Source organism: Dromiciops gliroides, chromosome 4 (genome assembly GCF_019393635.1).
Source record: "Dromiciops gliroides isolate mDroGli1 chromosome 4, mDroGli1.pri, whole genome shotgun sequence".
Lineage (NCBI taxonomy): Eukaryota > Metazoa > Chordata > Mammalia > Microbiotheria > Microbiotheriidae > Dromiciops > Dromiciops gliroides.
Window position 1 is genome coordinate 365,769,264 of NC_057864.1, and position 19,123 is coordinate 365,788,386.

A 19,123-nucleotide genomic window follows, 5' to 3' on the forward strand; every position below is an offset into this window, starting at 1 on the left:
ACCTGTAATTTCATTGGTAAAGGAAAATCCCAGGGGAGGAAATTCCTTTTATCAATGCAGGTTGCCACCTTCTCTCAGACAGTTGCTTAAAGCACCTGGGAAGTCAAATGACTTGCCTAGCATCACCCAGCCAGTGTACATATGAGACAGGAATATTATACTTATCTCCACTAAATTCTTATACATGGGCACACAACCTAAAGTTGATTAAGGTAAGGGGCAGTTAAGTGACACAGTAGATAGTGCCAGGCTTGGAGTCAGGAGGATCTGAATTCAAATCCAGCCTTACTAGCTGTGTGACGCTGGGCAAATTACTTAACTTTGTTTTCCACAGTTCTTCATCTGTAAAATAATCTGGAGAAGGAAGTGGCAAAACCACTCCTGTATCTTTGCCAACAAAAACCCCAAATTGGGTCACAAACAGTTGGACATAACTGAAAAATGGCTGAATAACAAGAAGAGGAAGTTAGGTTAAGAAGAATTATGTCATTGAGGATACTTACAAAACCACTGCCATCTTCATCAAGGAATGGGTATGCCTGAAGCAGGGCATTGACAACATCATTGTACTGTTGGGTAGTTGGGTACCTGCTCAAACAAGATGACAAAGAAATGATTTCAAAGAATTTCTGATTTAGAAGGGTTCTCAGAGGTCATCTAGAACAGTGGTGTCAAATTCAAATAGAACTGGATCCCTGCAACCTCATATTGGCTTAGAAAACCACAAATTCACATTATATATATAGTTAAATATTTCCCAATTATTATTATTATTATTTTTTTGGTGAGGCAATTGGGGTTAAGTGACTTGCCCAGGGTCACACAGCTAGTAAGTGTTAAGTGTCTGAGGCCAGATTTGAACTCAGGTCCTCCTGAATCCAGGGCCGGTGTTTTACCCACTGCACCATCTAGCTGCCCCCAATTATATTTTAATCTGGTTCTGCCTGTGAGTACCCCAAGTCTGACACCTCAGATCTAGACCAACCTGAGCAAGAACCCTTTGTACAAAGAGGTCATTAACAAAAATAAGCTTGTATTCTCTCCTTTTTACAAAACTGGGATTTGCATAATAGCAGATGGATTGTGATTGTTTCCTCAAATCTCTCTACTTATAGTCCTATTAGGAACAAATGGGAATAGACATTTGAATACTAGGCACTGTGGAATGCTTCAGCAATTCATCTTTTAAACACTGAAAAGGGCTAATTCTGTATGATTTAGAGCCTATGTTGTGAACAGATGCTTCCCTGAAGCAATATATCCAGAGATTTCATACTTACAATGATCCTTCCAGATATTTCGTCATGTCTGCCTGTAAAAACTCAATGATCCTTATCCTCATGCTGTGATCTGGACACTTTTGCTCAGCTAACATGCATTTGACATCGTATGGGAAATCCGGTAAAATGTAGGATTTTGTCCACTGTAGGGCCTTATTCCTTGCTAGAAGATGTTTCACGTTTTTTCTGTCAACCAAACCACATCAAATCAAAACAAAAAGTAATAGGTGTTTATTTCTCATTATAATCTTATTTGTTCATTATCTTTGTGCTAAGCAACAATGACATCAATTGCTTTTGGGGGTTTTCTTGTTGAAAACTCACTTGGGGGGTGTTATTCTATTCATCTTTGGCATATATAACAGAGATGGCTATTCTGGTACAATTCTTTCCTGGGTCTGGATTCTTCCATTCATCCTATGTGTTTCCTTCCCATCCCTTTTCCCCCCTTTTTTTCGAGGGGCAATGAGTTGCCCAAGGTCATAGAGCTAATAAGTCTCCATATCTGAGGCCTGATTTGAACTCAGGTCCTCCTGAATCCAGGGCCGGTGCTTTATCCACTGCACCACCTAGCTGCTCCCTCCTCCTTTTTCTCTCCATCAAGACACACCAGTATGATGTAGATTTGTCTTAGTCCTTTTCCTGGAGCAAAATTCTGAAGGAGCAGAGACCATGGGCCACAGGGTCCCAATGAGACAGAGTTGTCCTAACAGAGGGGTAGATTATAACTAGGGAGAGAGCAGATGAATTATGGGAGTTAGGCCTGGGATTTAGCATTTTTTGGTTCCCCAAAGGGGAAAAGAGAACCAGGGAACAGGAAGCTACTGTGAGACTCCCTTGGAGATGAAAAATAACTCAAATAAAAGCAAGACAATAACAAGCAACACCATTACCCCCCTCCTCCGGCCCTTGAATCTTGCATAATGGCTGTTCATTTAGTCTCTCTTCCCTGCTTTCAACAAGATGTCCTTATCTCATTTCCCATGTCAATGATGCCAAGGGAGAGATTACAAAAAGTAGTACCAGCATTTCTGTCCAACACCTAGAACTAGGCTGTGCATGTGAACTGTCAGTAAATATTATTCAGATAGTAGCCTTGCTGTGCAGATCAGAGGAATTGAATTTTCCCTTTGTGTACAATTACAAGGCTTTGAAAGGCAGCAAAATGACTTAATGATGTTCTGGGGGCAGAGTAGATTCCAAGCTATGCCAAGTAATACAAATTCAATCTAATGTTACACAAGACAAGTGACTCATCAAGAATTAAAAATAAATCCTACTTTGGCAGCAGATGCTGGCAGCCATAACTTTAAACACTCATACACAACATGCAGATGGTATTTGTATTGCCTAAGGTAAAAATAAATAAATAAATAGATTAATAATAAATAAAGCTTCACAGTGAGATGAAATAATAGTACTTGTCATATCCATTATTGAGTTTGCCAATGGACAAAATGAAAACACTTCTATTTTGAGGTCATCTCCACCTCTCTACCGTGCATCATTCAGAGAGGCATGACCCACATTTTAAATGATTGTTCTCTTTGTTAGAAAAATTAGTAATTTGTACATACAGAGTGTTCCAGTAATATTGCTACCAGGAATTTAGCCCAAGGAAGTTATAGACACCAGAATAGGTCTCATATACATTAAAATATAACAGCACTTTTTGTAGTAGCAAAAAATCTTGGAAATAAAATAATTTGCCATCAATTGGGGCATGTCTGAACAAGTTATGGTGTACATTGTAATGGAAAGTTACTGTCCTGTAAGAAAAGACAAATATGAAGAATTCAGAGAAACGTGTGAAGATATATACAAACTGGTATAGAAAGGGACAAACAGAATCAATATAGCAATATAATTTAATAACCACAATAATATAAAGGAAAACAACACTAAAAGTGGCAAACTCAGATCAGTTCAATGCTCATTCTTGACTCCAGAGGATGAAATACACATCCTTTCTCTCACAGAGAGGTGTTGTACTACAAGTGTGGAATGAGGCATACAACATCAGACATAGTCAATGTTTCTGTTTGTTTTCCTTAAATGTACTTGATTATGAGGAAGGATTCTATTGAAGGAGGAAGTATTGTGAAGTGACAACAATGTAAAAAATGTATCAAGAAAATATTGTAAAAAAAAAAAAAGGAAGTTGGCATATAGGATCTAAGTGAAGGGAGTTCAAGGGTATGTTAGTAGTATCTAAGAACTCGGGAATCTCAGCATATTCCTGAGATTCCACAGTATATAAATAGGAAATGTCCATATTATGAAATGATGACAAGGCTTGGGAAAGATTTGAGTGGAGACCCAGATTTTATGTTGGAGAAGTTCAGAGTTCAGTGGTCTTGGGTCTAGCTGTGGGTCTAGATGTCCACTGCCTAAAGTGTGAAAACGGCAGGGGGGGGGCGGTGTAGATTGGGGGGAGAGAGAGAGAGAGAGAGAGAGAGAGAGAGAGAGAGAGAGAGAGAGAGAGAGAGAGAGAGAGAGAGAGATCTCAAATGACACATAGATGTTATCCATGCTAGAGATCACACAATTTTAAAGGCATTGAATCATTGATTTTCAAGATATCTGAAAGAGAGCGATGCTAAAAAGGAAAAGGGATATATTAAAAAAAACTATCAAACCTACTCTGATCTCTGTAAAGTATGGGGATCATCTACATGCAAAAAAGGGTTGTTATTCAATCATTTTCAGTCTTGTCTGACTCTGTAAACCCATTTAGGGTTTTCTTGGCAAAGATACTGGAATGGCTTTCCATTTCCTTCTCCTGCTCATTTTTACAGATAAGGAAATGGAGGTTAAGTGACTTGTCCAGGGTCACACAACTAGTAAGTGTCTGGGGCCAGATTTGAACTCAGGAAGATGTTTTTCTGAATCCAGGTCCTGCACTCTATCCATTGCATCACCCAGCTGCCCCACCCCCTACACAAAAGGGTATCCTTGATGAAAAAAGCTGGGCAAGACAAGCTTTTGCAACCAACACTCTATTGCCAAAAATATCCTGACTGCCACCAAACCGAAACCTTCAGAGAAGATGAGATCTCATTGAATTTATTATTTGTTGGTTATAAAGAAGTGATAGAATAAAATGCAGTTTAAAAGAATCTCTCAGGGCCAAGTAAAACACAATTACAGCTATCCTTCTGAAATAGCTTATGGCATCTATTCAGCAGGACAGGGAAGATTACAAAAAAAATCTACTAATATTTGTGCTTGCAAAGTTGTCTGTGGCCATGTCCATAGGTGAAGAGCATTCCCCAGACCAGCATCATTGACCATCTCCACCTCCCACCATGTTGTCATGCTGTTATTATTCTGGTTGACTGCCTTTACTTAAATGGACCATTCCATCCCCATATATCTCCTCCCTGGGCCCTTTCCCTCCATCTCATGGCTCCAACACAGATAACATGATTTTAAAAAATATTAGGTTTCATCATCTGTAAAATCAGAGAGGTGAATGAGATGATCTCTAAAGCCTAGAATAGTGCTGAATACTAAAGATACTCAATAAATACTCATGTATTGATTAAATCTGTTTTGACTATTTTTACATCCTTGCTTAATATGATGAAAACTTAAGATGATGTGGAGACATTTAAAAACATTCAAATACGAAGCAAAAAGAAATAAAAGAGGGGCGGCTAGGTGGCGCAGTGGGTAAAGCACCGGCCCTGGAGTCAGGAGTACCTGAGTTCAGGTCTGGCCTCAGACACTTAACACTTACTAGCTGTGTGACCCTAGGCAAGTCACTTAACCCCAATTGCCTCACAAAAAAAAAAAGAAAGAAAAGAAATGATCTGCAATATATTAAGACTATATTTAGCCATATGTGTGCATTAAAAATAACCAAAGCAATACCATCTTGAAAATGCAGAGAAATTTTATGAAGGATACATAAACAACAATGGCCTTATATTTCTTTTTGCTTTTTACATGAAGTCCAGGCTATGTATTCAATCTAAGAGCTTCTTTAAAGGAAAGTTCACTTTTTAACTGGACTTTGTGTTTATGACCTGAAGATCAAGGGGTCCCCAACTGAAGCAACTTTAGGCATTACCATCTGGCATTATGTAATGTATATGGAATGTAGTATTGAGCACATAAAAATAGGGTAATAACTGAGCTTTAGGCTATGCAACCATGGGTAGCATTAGCCATATGCTATCTCTCAGTATTTGAGCTAGCCTCAATGTCACCATGCTGGGACTTTACAGTGTTACAGACAGATTTCAAATGCTGCCAAATTGAACTTTTGGGATGTCACATAGCATATTCTGTATCTCCTCGATACAGTTATGCTGGTTATGTTATCTTATGCTTTGCTATGTTACATTATAATAACATTATGTTATATTATACTATGCTATGTACTCTCATTTACCTGTATTTGTCTCTTCTGGACTGTGACTTACATGAGGGCAGGGACTCTGCATCAACGAGGCTTTGTATCTTCCCCAGCACCTAGAACAGTGTTCTGCACACAAGTCAGTGCTTAATAAACCTTGTTTAGAAGAATAAACCATCTCATACCTCTTCTCTGTTGCCCTCACTTTCTGCATCTTGTAACACATTTTCCAAGAGTATCCTTGCTATCAACAATTTTCTCCTAAGGGAAGGGGCTTGTATTATTGTCTTCATTTTTGCATGACAGAGTGGTTCTCTAAAAGTGAAAATGGGGGGGGGCCTGGGATGGAGTTCTCGTTGCTGTTCTTATTTCCACATCTGCTCTTCACTTTGGAAGCACTGCTCAGACTATGGCCACTGCTGAAAAGAGACCAATGAAAAGTGGCAGGCACTGCACAGGGACAAGGCAAACTGTTCATGAGCCGCCAGGCAGAACAGCTACGTTAAAAAAAAAAATCTCACAACTCCACCAGACTTGGCCCTTATTTCACTTCATAATTATACTCCTAATTAGATATTCCTTTATAATCATAGAACTTGGGGATCAGGCATTTAGAACCATAGAGAGTGGGATACCATGTACCACTTGTACAACTACAAAAATAAATAGTACAGCAACTTCTATAGGCTAAAGGAATCAAGAAAAAAAGCAAGCATGGAGGAAGGTACAAGGACATGAAGAAATATGTTTAAGAACAGCTACCAATGGGGGCAGCTAGGTGGTGCAATGGATAAAGCACCAGCCCTGGATTCAGGAGGTCCTGAGTTCAAATCCAGCCTCAGACACTTGACACTTACTAGCTGTGTGACCTGGGTAAGTCACTTAACCCTCAGTGCCCCACAAAAAAAACAAAACAAAAAAAAAACACCCAAAAAACCAACAGCTACCAATGGATCAATCTTACATCTAATCAGCAAGATCAGAAAGATGCTTGAGCTGATGGGAACATGGTAATCATTGCTACTCCTTATTTAATCTTGAAACAGAAAGAAAGAGGCCTCTGAGATATGAATTAATTCTTCAGCATTACAAGCTGGGCAAGAATGTTTTGCATATGGCCATGTATATTATTCAGGAAAGATTGGTGTTGTCTTGTTATGCCAATAGAGACAAAACAAGAGAAGATGTGCAATTCAAGAGATTCTCAGAGCAGATTGAAGAGAAAGACCAGTTGTGAGGCAGATAAGGGACAGTCTTTAAATAAGATTTTTTTTTTTGCATGACTTGAATGGTGCTTAAGGAAGATGTTCTTTTTTTTTAAGCCAGCTATTGGCACATTTTACTTTGATTCATAACACAAGCACTTCAAGTTCTCAGATATTTTTGCTACTTATATTTTTCAGCCTTTGGCCCCCATATCTCACTTTATAAGACTCACAGAGTCTTAAGTCAATGAAGTGCATGTTTAGAGGCACATATGACTCTATTAAAGCATAGAGAAGGGAAAAAAAGGACAGAAGAACACATGGACAACCAATAGGCAAAGTACTGAGTAATTACAAATAAAACACATTTCAATCCCCTGATGGCTTTGCAAGTAGGAGATGTAAATACACAGTAGTATAAGTGCTGATAAAACCTCTCTAAGGGCCCAGTGCAATATGGAAAACAAAGCATCAATAATATTTCCCCTGATTCCTTATCATCCTTAGCCTGGCATAAGTATGGATATTCAACTAAAATCTAGATCTTTAGTTTTAGGGTTTGGAACCCCAAGATCACAAAAGTAACTATTATACATACATGTGTATGTACATACACACACACAGAATTCCTGTATTTCCTTCTTTACCTATCTTCTTATGTAATGTAGCAACCAGAAAATTAAATGGTAATAAATTGCCTGTCCTAACATTGAAAAAGGTTACAATACTATTCTTTTGTACTTTGGGTGAGCTTGAGCTAAGAAAATTCGATATTTTTTTAATCTTTATCTGCCTCTCTAAGGACAAGTTTCAAAAGTCTGTGTGTGATATTGTCACTTTTTTTTGTAGCACAAAGCAGGGTCCAAAACACTTCTTGTGTTTCAAGTGCATTATCATACATACATTTCAGTGACTTTATCATCTTTTAAGCAGGGTAACCTGACTATATAACCTTTCCCTGAAGTTATAAGATAATGTGCTTACATATGGATTGGTACTATAGGACCAGATCAAGCTGGTGCTGTATGATTTCTGCTCTCCATATTGCAATGAGGAGATGCACACTCACCTTTGATCATCTTGATGCTCACGATCCAGAGGTCAAAGATTCAAATTCTATGAATGGATAAAGCTTATATCTAGTAAGTGAGGAAGCCTAAGGATGGGGTGGGGGGAGAGATGGGGAATAGGGAAAGAAGTGTTGAGCTTTCAGATTACATGTTGCATGGTGGATCCTATTATTGGTCCCAAACCAATCTCCAAGTATGAGGAATTCAAGTCACCTGACTTGTCATTGAATAGTCATTTGTTCACGGATTGAATGAATCCAGTAACTCTGAGTAATATAAACTACTGAAACCATGCAAAACTTTAATAATAATCATCCCACTGAAAATAAAGGATTTATTTAGGTTATACTTCCCCAAAGGAGTGCAGCCTAAGACAGACATCTATGTGGCTAGGTGGTGCTTTGTCTTTAAAATGAAAAATAACTCATAAAACTACATTTTTGGAGGGGGATTAATCTGTAATTTTATTGGTTTGGAAAATTCCTGATGAGGAAACTACTGTGATAAAGGGAAATCAGCAGTGTTTGGCAACTTATAGTATCAGGAAGTTAGCTGGGGCAGTGAGACATTAAGCATCTTCCTTGAGGTCACCCAGCTAGTATATGTACCTATGTCAATTGTTCCTGACTTTCAGGGTAGCCCCTTATGTACTAGAGCAGGGTTCTTAACCTTTTTGTATTTGTCATAGGGCCCTCTGATAGTCTGGTGAAGTCTATGGACTCATTGGAGTAATGATTTTAAGTCCATAAAATAAAACACATAGAATTACAAAGGAAATCAATTATATTGAAATATCCAACTATTTTAAAAACAAGTTTATAGCTCCAAGGTTAAAAATCCATGCTCTAGGCCAGGGCTTCTTAAACTTTTTCCACTCGTGATCCCTTTTTGCCTGAGAAATTTTTTATGCAATCCCAGGTATGTAGGTATATAAAATAGGTATATATAACCTTTTACAATTGCCAAATTTTTGTGACCTCCATGTTATGTGACCCCATATGGGGTGCAACCTACAGTTTAAGAAGCTTTGCTCTAGTTCATTCTACCTTTCAGAAAAGCTAGGACATTCATTTTCAGCTAATGTCCAGGCTTCTGAATTAGGGGCAATATATCTACGTTATCCAAATTTCAGCTTGAAATAAAGAAAAATTCCTTAACAATTAGGGCTGTATCAAAATGGAATTGACTGCCTTGGGAGGTGGGAGTTCCTCCCTCTTTAGAAGTAGAGATTAAATGACAGACAACTTGTTAGAAATACTGTAAAGTGGATGGATTCTTGCTTAGACTTAGCATTAAGCCGTCTAGTTTTAATGTTGTATTGATTAACTCACTATCTAGACTGATCCCAGTTGGATGTTCTCTTTTTATAAATGCCAATTGATAAGGGAAATGACAAAGCAATATTACTTGCATCCAGACTTATTTAATTTCCTTCTGCCCTATGTGGCAAGATTTTCAGGATAGACATGGAAACTTTTTTGGTATGCATCAATGTTACTATTGAATCCATTAGCATATTATGAACCTTGATGCTACTTAGGTATAAGAATTAACAGGAATAGATAGCAATCAAAGCATGATTCACCCTGAAAAATCCCCTTGGACTCTTTTATACCACATTCTGTTCAATGTGTGTTCAATTCAATTAACATTTAATGATACTTATAGCATCCCAAGGATAGACAATACTTAACCACCCTTCAATTTATGTGAACAAGCTTGTTACCAGAAGTTGTAGTAACACAACCTCTCTAAAATAATAATAGCTTGCATTTATATAGCATTTTAAAGTTTGTAAAGTAATTTACAGTATTATCTAATTTGATCCTTGCAACAACCCTGGGAGGTAGGTGCTATTGTTATCATCACTATTTTACATATGAAGAGGCCAAGTCAAACAAAGGTCATGTGACTTGCCCAGAGTCACAACTAGTGTCTAAGGCAGGATTCAAACTCAGCTCTTTCTGACATCAGGTCCAGTACTCTATCCACTGTATTAGCAAACTGCCTCTAAACTTTCAAAAACCCATAGATCATTAGAGATTGAAGGAACTCTTTCGGGGCCTTTACTTTAGAAAACTAACTGGTAGATTAGGGAACTCTGGCCCAGGGAACTTTAGTCACTTGGGTAGGGTCATGGTTTCTTAGTGGTAGAACAATGTCTCATGATTCCTACCCCACTACTCTTGCCATTATGACACACTGTTCCTTAGCTAAATACTTTAACAATTCATGCCTTTGGCAATATGCCAGAAAACAATGCAAATGTGATCATGCCAAGCCCTCTATGTTCTATGCACCTTACAGCACATGTGTCCAAGTGAGTCAAAAGCATGATGGAGAAAAACACCCTGAGAGTCAGTATTTTTATTAAAGAAAGATACTAGGGTAAGCTCATACTCTGGTCATTACATACAGTTGGAAAAGAAAATCATAGAAGAGCTGAAAGGGACTGTGAAGATCGAGTTCAACCAGAGCTGAGGGAAACAGGACCATTAATGGGTGTCCTGGGATTTGAAAATGGATAAATATCAGAGTTTCAGCAGAAAAGAATCCCAAGGATTGATCAAGGGACCTTTCACATACTTGCTGAGATCCTAGCCCCTTTCATGCCCCCATGATATTTGTTTGGATATATCCCACTACTGTAGGAAGGGTCCCCTGTCTCCTGGGAACCAAGAAAGGGGGGGAAGGATCATGAAAAGGCCTAGAGTTAGCCCTTTAAAGGAACCCAGTTCCCAAGCTACATTTTCCTGGATCCCTTCTCCCCATCCTTCACGTTTCAGCTGTTTTTATTGACTAAATCCTTAATTTAATCTTGTGTTTAGGTGAGGTCTCGCCTTTGCTGGGAGGCAGATGATCTTTCCTGAGACCCAATCTTACAGTAGGTCCCCTGGTTTCTTTCTTACCACCACCCAAACCTTTGATAGGCTAGCTCCTGGCGAGTTTTGCAAGTGTCTAAAAGTGAAATTGAAACAAAAAATAAATGGTGTTCCTCATTTTCCACTCCAGTCAAGTCAATAAGCCTTTACTAAGCACTTGCTGTGTTCCAGGCATTGTACTAAGCACTGTTAAAAAAAAAAAAAAAAAAAAAACAACACCAACAAAACATAAGGGGGGGGCAGTGTAAAAAGAGTCCCTAATCTCAAGTAGCTCATAATCCTGTTGTTTGTTGTTATTCAGTCACTTTTTCAGCTGTGTCTGACTCTCTGTGGCCCCATGTGGAGTTTTCTTGGCAAAGATAGTAGAATGGTTTGCTATTTCCTTCTCCAGTTCATTTTACAGATGAGAAAATGGAGGCAAACAAGGTTAAGTGACTTGCCCAGGGTCACATAGCTAGTCAATGTTTGAGGCTGAATTTGAAGTCAATCTTCCTGTGTCCAGGCTCAGAGCTCTGTTTGCTTCACCACCTAACTAATCATAATTGAATAGAAGAGAAAACATGTGAACAACTATATATAAATGAGATAAGCATAGGTTAAATGGGAAGTAATCTCAGATGTAAGGCACCAGTATTGAAGGAGACTGGAAGAGGCTTCTTGCTGAAGGTAAGATTATAGCTGAGACTTGAAGGAAGGCAGGGAAGCTAGAAGGCACAGATGATGAGGCAGGTATGGGCACAGGGAACAACCAAGGCATCGGGAGATGGGGTGTCTCATGTGAGGAACAGCCAGTAGGTACTGCTAGATCCAGGGTTACTGAATCATAGAGTACATGAAGAGGAGTAAGGTGTAAAATTACTACAAAGATAGGAAGGGGAAGGGCAGCTAGGTGGTGCAGTGAATAGAGCACTGGCCCTGGATTCAGGAGGACCCGAGTTCAAAGCCAGCCTCGGACACTTGACATTTACTAGCTGTGTGATCCTGGGCAAATCACTTAACTCTCATTGCTTCACCAAAAAAAACAAAAACAAAAACAAACAAAAAAACCCCACAAGCCAAACAAAGTATTTTCTATTTGATCCTGGAGGTGACAAGGAGCATTAGTTTACTGAGTGGAGCAGGGTGGGGGATGCCATGGTCTGGATTTAGGAAGATCTCTTTGGCAATTGAGTGGTTGTGGATTGGAATGGGGAAAGTAGAAGCAGAAAGAAAACAACAACAGTCTAGTTCAATATTTGAAATAGAAGGTGAAGAGGGCCTGTACCAGTGTAGGGAGTGTCAGAGGACAGAAGGGAACCTCAAAGAGAAGCTAAAAGGTAGAATCAACAGGACTAAATATTGGGGGTGAGAGAGAATGAGGTGGGGCAGCTAGGTGGCGCTGTAGATAGAGCACCGGCCATGGAGTCAGGAGGACCTGAGTTCAAATTTGACCTCAGACACTTAACTAGCTGGTTGACCCTGAGCAAGTCACTTAACCCCAATTGCCTCACCGAGAGAGAGAGAGAAAGAGAGAGAGAGAGAGAGAGAGAGAGAGAGAGAGAGAGAGAGAGAGAGAGAGAATGAGAATGAAGAGTAGAGGATGACACTTGGTTTGCAAAACCCAATGATTAAATTACTTGTATGAGGTCTGCTCACTAGTGACAGAATTTGCACTTGAACTCAGAGCTCCTAAATTTCAGCCCTGTGCTTTTTTTCTAATATATTATATGCTTAAACAAGAAAGTAGATTTGAAAAAGTATCCTTCATTTGTTGATACTGTTTTGGACCAATGATTTCTTCTCTAGAGTGATTCCATTCCTGGTGTGGGAATTCACTCTACAGATGCAGATTTATAATTTATCTGTAATTTATAATCCTAAAGAGTTCCATGGGGTGCTGAAAGGTTAAGTGATCTTCCCAGGGTCATACAACTAGTATGTATCAGAGGTAGGACTTCTGACTCTGAGGTCACTCCCTCACTGTTCCACCATTCACCATAAAATATTAGACTAAGCATTTGCTAAGTCAAAGCTAATATGCAATTATGCCTCCCTCTGGAAAGAAAATACAATGAAGTTGGGGCTGAAGTCATCTTTGTCAGTTTCTTCTTCTTCTTCTTCTTCTTCTTCTTCTTCTTCTTCTTCTTCTTTTTTTTTTTTTGGCCCGGCAATGAGGGTTAAGTGACTTGCCTAGGGTCACACAGCTAGTAAGTGTCAAGTGTCTGAGGCTGGATTTGAACTTGGGTCCTCCTGACTCCAGGGCTGGTGCTCTATCCACTGAGCCACCTAGCTGCCCCTGTCAGTTTCTTCTAAAAGACTTTTCTAACACCCACACAATTTTCTATCTATTCTTTAAGAAGCCTCTACCCAGGTAATGAAATGCTATAATATAATTGAGATGGATAAGCATAAGGTATATAAAGGAATCTAGAATGATCTAATATGATGGGAGGAAAAAGCACAACCAGATGACCTGAATATATACTAATTGTAATCATATAAAAGGCAAAAGGGAAGGGAATGAATGGACAAATAATACAAGGTGAATCAAAAGGACTGCCTGACAAGTAGTGATATGTTGAAATTCATTCTAATGTGGAGTTATTTTAATTGGATTTATTGATGTTTAATAAAATTTCTAATAAGTCTTGTTTTTTTTTTAAAAGAAGTATCTCCAACTTTATCTTAATTCATGCCCTCCCTTAACTGGGCACCAAAGGAGTAAAAAGGAGCCATGATTGATTAGCATACAAAGGAATGAGCTTTGTTTGGGGCAGATGCTATGGCTAGCACTAATTACAATCAACTTTCCCTAAGTAACTTCCAGAAAACTCCTGATATAGCAGCTCAAATGCTTCCTAATGGAAAGGGCCCATTTAGTCACCAAATTAAAAGAGTGCAACATCTCCCCATGAAAAACAAATTCAAGGTATCACCCAGTAACAGTGTCATTGCTAGTTGAATCCAATCAGTTCTGTTTAGGTGAGAAAGTCTTGAAGAACAGATGGCTTCAAACAACCTTTTGGTAAACAAGTATCTCTTATACTGTTTCCACTTTGCAAACCCCGTTAGACCTCTCAGGGTTGTTTGACAAGTAACTAGCCTGGAAAATTGCTTAATGTTCCTGTTCTGATCTTCTCAGCATGTTGTTCTCAAAAATTCTCATCCTGCACCATGAACAAATGATGTTGACTTGGACTTGGTAATGTTCTATCTCTGCCTGCTCCTTCATATGTCTCACTTGAACTTACTTGTTAGATTAGGATTTAGACTCAAGAAGTACCCTTGTATCCCTCAGCATGCAGTGGTCAGTATAAGCATACACTTTTGTCAGGCACTGTATTAAATGCAGGGGATACAAAGAAAGGCAAAAGATGGTCCCTGCCCTCAAGAATCTTACAGTCTAATGGGAGAGACAACAGGAAAACAATCAGGTGCAAATAAGACACACACACACACACACACACATGTACACACACACACACACAATTAGGGATAATCAATAGAGGGGAAGGCAGAAGCATTAAAGATGCTCAGGAAAGGCTTGTCACAGGAGATAAGATGTTAACTGGGGCTAGAAAGAATCAAGAGAAGCCAAGAGACAAAGATGAAAGGGGAGCATATTCCAGGTAAATGGAATAGCCAGTGCATATGTGTGGGTAGAGATAGAATATCTTGTGTATGGCAACAAGGAGGCCAATATATACAAAGGGCAAGAAGAAACTGATTGGCTACATCCTTGAGGAAGGATTTATGGCAATATCTAGCTAAGAATTGCACAAAATGGGAAGCCACAGGGGTTTTGTAATCTAAATCAACAGAGGCAGTGACCACACTGAGGAAATCAAATATTATAGTGACTATTTTAAGTTTTATTATCTACTACTTAAGAAAGCAAGGAGTGAAGAGGCTGTTTATCTTCCAGAACTGTTAAGAGTTGCCCTTGAGAGAGAAGAATATGCTTCCCCACCCCATTATTCCTACTCCCTGAGATCAGAGTGAAGGAGAATTTAGTAGCTTTAATTGGGAAAAGATGAAAAGGAAAATTGTGAGGCTCAAAGTGGTCAAAAACATCTGTACTAGAATGTAAGCTCCTCAAAGGCAGGTCCTGCTTTACTTTTGTTTTTGTATCCCCCATGCCTAGTATAGTTCCTGGTGCACAGTAGGCATCCAATAAATACCTATTGAATTAAATTGAATTACTGATTAATGTCAAGCCATTCCCAGAGAGCTCTCATTTCTCATTTCTATTTTTAAATCTTCCTTTCACTAATTCTACAGCTTTGATGGAAGATCAATACACATCTATAGGGATCTGTAGGCATAATGTCTATTTTGGGCTTCTGAAGTCACTCACTTGACAACCATTCATAGCATTTATGGAAAGTTTCTTAACATGAGTGATGTATCATAACGCTAACAAACCACATTATGGAGGGAATTCACGCTATGTGACTTAATACCAGCATTATTTTCTTAGAATAGGTCTGGCTAGTTATACTTCAGCCTGTACTGGAAATGGGGGGGGGGAAAGTAACACAACTTCAAATGGTTCCTTTAGTCACCTAAAATCCTAAAACCTTTTTTTCATCACCTTCCAAAAAACTCAAATATCCTTGTATACTTTCAAACTTATGTGGCCCAAGCTCTAGGATGAAACCCAATCAAGGAGTTGATACCTAAGATAAATAAGGAGATTGTAAGAGAGAACCTAGCTGCTTTTGAGGAAAATTTATATCATAATTCAAATCACTTGCCTCAGATAAGCTACATCCCGGGGTCCTGGAAAAATTGGTGGGCATAATTTGACCTAATATCAATGCTATTTGAAAGATCATAGAAAATAGGAGAGGTCCCTCAAGATTGGAGAAGGGAATATTTTCAGGGGGAAAAATGGTAATAATATAATCTGTAAACATAGGCCAGTGATCTGACTTCAATTTCTGGGGAAATCATTAAAGGGAGATCAGTAAAGATGAAAAGGGAAAGGAAAGGGAAGTGGTGATTTCTGGTGAGTAGAGAATAGTTTAGTGTCATTCAAGTTTTGTTTCCTTTATATTTGGAGATCTTCCTCCTGGTGACTTGCAAAATTTGTGGTCTATAATTGGAATTATTAAATTTAGTTAAATACGGTTAGTCTTGGAGTTTGCCTTGCAATTTGTGGATTCTTACAAAAGCACTCTATTTTCTATGTTCAGAAGTTTTGGGCCATTTCTTGTATCATTCTCTGAATTAGCATGGTCTGGTTTTAGTGTTCTGTGAGACTTAAGATCCTTAAGTTTCTTTATACAATCTGTCTTCAAGATCAATATGCTTTCTGCTTATAATGAGATGTGTTCTATTTAACATCATCACCATTTGCTTCTCTTCCTTTTAAAAAATATTTTTATTGATGCCTTGTTTCTTATATTGTCATTGTTATCCCCAGTATCCATTCCTATCCCCATCACAGAGAGCTCTCTCATGTAACAAATAGTATTTTAAAAAGGAAAAAGAAGGGGGAAAGTCAGCATAACTGATAATATTGAAAAAAATCTAAAAAATATGTGTAACACCTATGGATCTCCCACCTCCATGAAGATGCAGCTTGGGGGGGGGGGTCCTGTCATATTGCTTTATTAGACTCATGTTTGATCTTTATAATTTTGTTACATTCCCTTTTGATTTCTTTTGTATGTGAATGTTCTTTCCATTCACATTGTTGTAGCTATCATTTATATTGTTCTTGGATTCACTTCGCTACATCAATTCTTTCCATGTTTTTCTATTTTCATCACACACATCATTTCTTACAGCAATGTAATATTCCATTACATTTATATATGACAATGTCTCTAGACATTTTTCAATCTACTTTGTTTCCAATTCTTTGCTATCACAAAAAGTGCTGCTATAAATATTTTGTGTATATGGGGATATTTGCCTCTCTTTCACTAGAAGTGTTCCACTCGCTACTTGGAGAGACTTGCTATTGCGGATTCAAGTGTTTTCTGTTTTGTCAGTTATTTTTGCTGTGTAGGCCATATATTCTACTTTCATAATTCTTATTTTTCTTTTGAACCATTTGGGAATATCCTTCTATGATTCCGTGCTCTCTAGAAATCTATACAGTAGTTTGTCTCACCAGATGTTGATTTAATTTACTTTTTCTTGCAACATTTATTTTGACATTGGACTTGTTTGGACTTGTTTAGTTATTTCACTGCTGGTTACTTCACTTCTGTTTTCAATTTATCTATGCCCAATGCATTTTACTGTTTTTTTTTTCATCATGAGATCTTTGTAATTTCAGTCCCCCCCATATTCCCTTATTGCTCACTTTCTGACTTTTCCCCCTTTTGATGACAGATCTAATCTCCCAAAATCTCTTCAAAGTTATTTCAGCCACCATCTATTATAGCATGCCTTACTCTCTTCTCCAAATGACAATGGAGGGAGAGAAAGAACTGTCCACTGCCTTGTTTATCTTTGTTCTGGTTCTTTGGGCAGGCATGCTGCTGCCCCAGTCAGAGAAAGCTTTGAGTTCTGCTGTTAGTTGCTCCAGAATGGTAGGATGAGTGTAGGGTTAGGTTGTGCTGGCAGAGGCTACAATAACAGATGAGTGGATTCCATAGCACAAACCTGGGGGAATTGTGGGGGACAGTGCTAAACAAGCATGGTAAGGATAAACATTTTTTGCTGTTAATTCATCAGACTCTTGCTGATATCTTGGCTTCAATTACTTCAGCTCTGCATATGTACATATGTGTGTGTGTGTGTGTGTGTATGTAGGGCAGCTAGTTGGTTCAGTGGATAGATTGTTGGGACTGAAATAAAAGATTCATCTTTACTGAGTTCAAAACTGGCCTCAGGGGCAGCTAGATGGTGCAGTGGATAAAGCACTGGCCCTGGATTCAGGAGTACCTGAGTTCAAATCTGACCTCAGACCCTTAACACTTACTAGCTGTGTGACCCTGGGCAAGTCACTTAATCCCAATTGCCTCATACACAAAAAAGAAAAAAGAAAAACTGGCCTCAGACATTTATCAGCTGTGTGACCTTAGGTAAGGCACTTAACCCTGCCTGCCTCAGTTTCCTCATCTGTAAAATGAGCTGGAAAAGGAAATGGCAGACCAATCCAATATCTTTGTCAAGAAAACCCCAAATGGAGTCACAGAGAGTCAGACACACTGAAAAATGAGTGAAGAACAACAACAAGAAGAAATGTGTGTGTATGTGTCTGTCTATATAATTTGTTGATAAATGACTTTGAAGTCTGGTAAATAGTGATTTCAAAGAGCCAGCACAGCTTCATAAAAAACAAAGCATTCCATAAACTGTATTTCCTTTTTTAAAAAAAAAACAGCAACAGGGCAGCTAGGTGGCACAGTGGATAAAGCACCGGCCTTGGATTCAGGAGGATCTGAGTTCAAATCCGGCCTCAGACACCTGACACTTACTAGCTGTGTGACCCTGGGCAAGTCACTTAACCCTCATTGCCCTGCAAAACAAAAAACAAACAAACAAACAACAACAGCAACAACAACATGTAACTAAACTAGTAACTGAGGGGGGATGCTATAAATATAATTTAACTACATCAGAACTTTTGATAAAATATCTCATACTATTTTTATAGAGAAGACACATGTGGTCAAATCAAATATGTCAAACATATGACCCATAATATGCCTAACTGCAGCCCAAACCAGATTAAAATGTAATCGGAAAATGTTTAACAAAAAATAAAAATATAATAAAATATAGATGACATTAATATATGGTTTTCTAAGCCAATATGCAGCTTGCAGGGATCCTTATGTATGGTTCGGTGGCCCCTATTTCTATTTGACTTTGACACTACTGGTGTAAATGGTAATACATTTAGATTCAGAACTAAACTTATCTGTGGTTGTGTGGCTGGACTCAAAGAGTAGCTGCTAATGGTCCAATTTCAACATAGCAGGAGGTCTCCAGTGAACAAACAACAGGGATTTGCTTTGACCCTGTGCTGTTTAACATTTTAGTTACCGACTTGGATAAACACATTCTCATCAAACTGTAGATGACACAAAGCTGAGAGGGGGTGCTTAATATATTGGATGACAGAGTTAAGATCCAAAGGGATCTTGATGGGCTAATGCATTGGGCTGAATCTAATAAGACAAACTCCAATAGGGATAAATATAGTACTACATTTGGGTACAAAGTATCAACCTCACAAATATAAGATGGGAGCAGCAAGGTTAAGCATGGGTAGTGGCCTGCAAGATCAATGAGTCATCAATATGAGGTGACAGCCAAAACAAAAACAAAAACAAAAGCAAAAACAAAAACAAAACAAAACAAACAAACAAACAAAAAA

General features: G+C 38.5%; 1 protein-coding gene across 2 annotated transcripts in view; it reads right to left on the reverse strand.

Moving 5' to 3' along the window:
• The window catches only part of SAMD3 (sterile alpha motif domain containing 3), a 63,622-nt gene that overhangs the window by 36,668 nt on the left and 7,831 nt on the right, over positions 1-19,123 (reverse strand). For both annotated transcript variants that reach the window (XM_043963648.1, XM_043963647.1), the window contains exons 4-5: positions 1,281-1,466; positions 504-588 (exon numbers count right to left, since the gene is read on the reverse strand). In XM_043963648.1, coding sequence (XP_043819583.1) covers positions 504-588; positions 1,281-1,466 — 271 coding nt within the window. The remainder of the gene's footprint in view (positions 1-503; positions 589-1,280; positions 1,467-19,123) is intronic.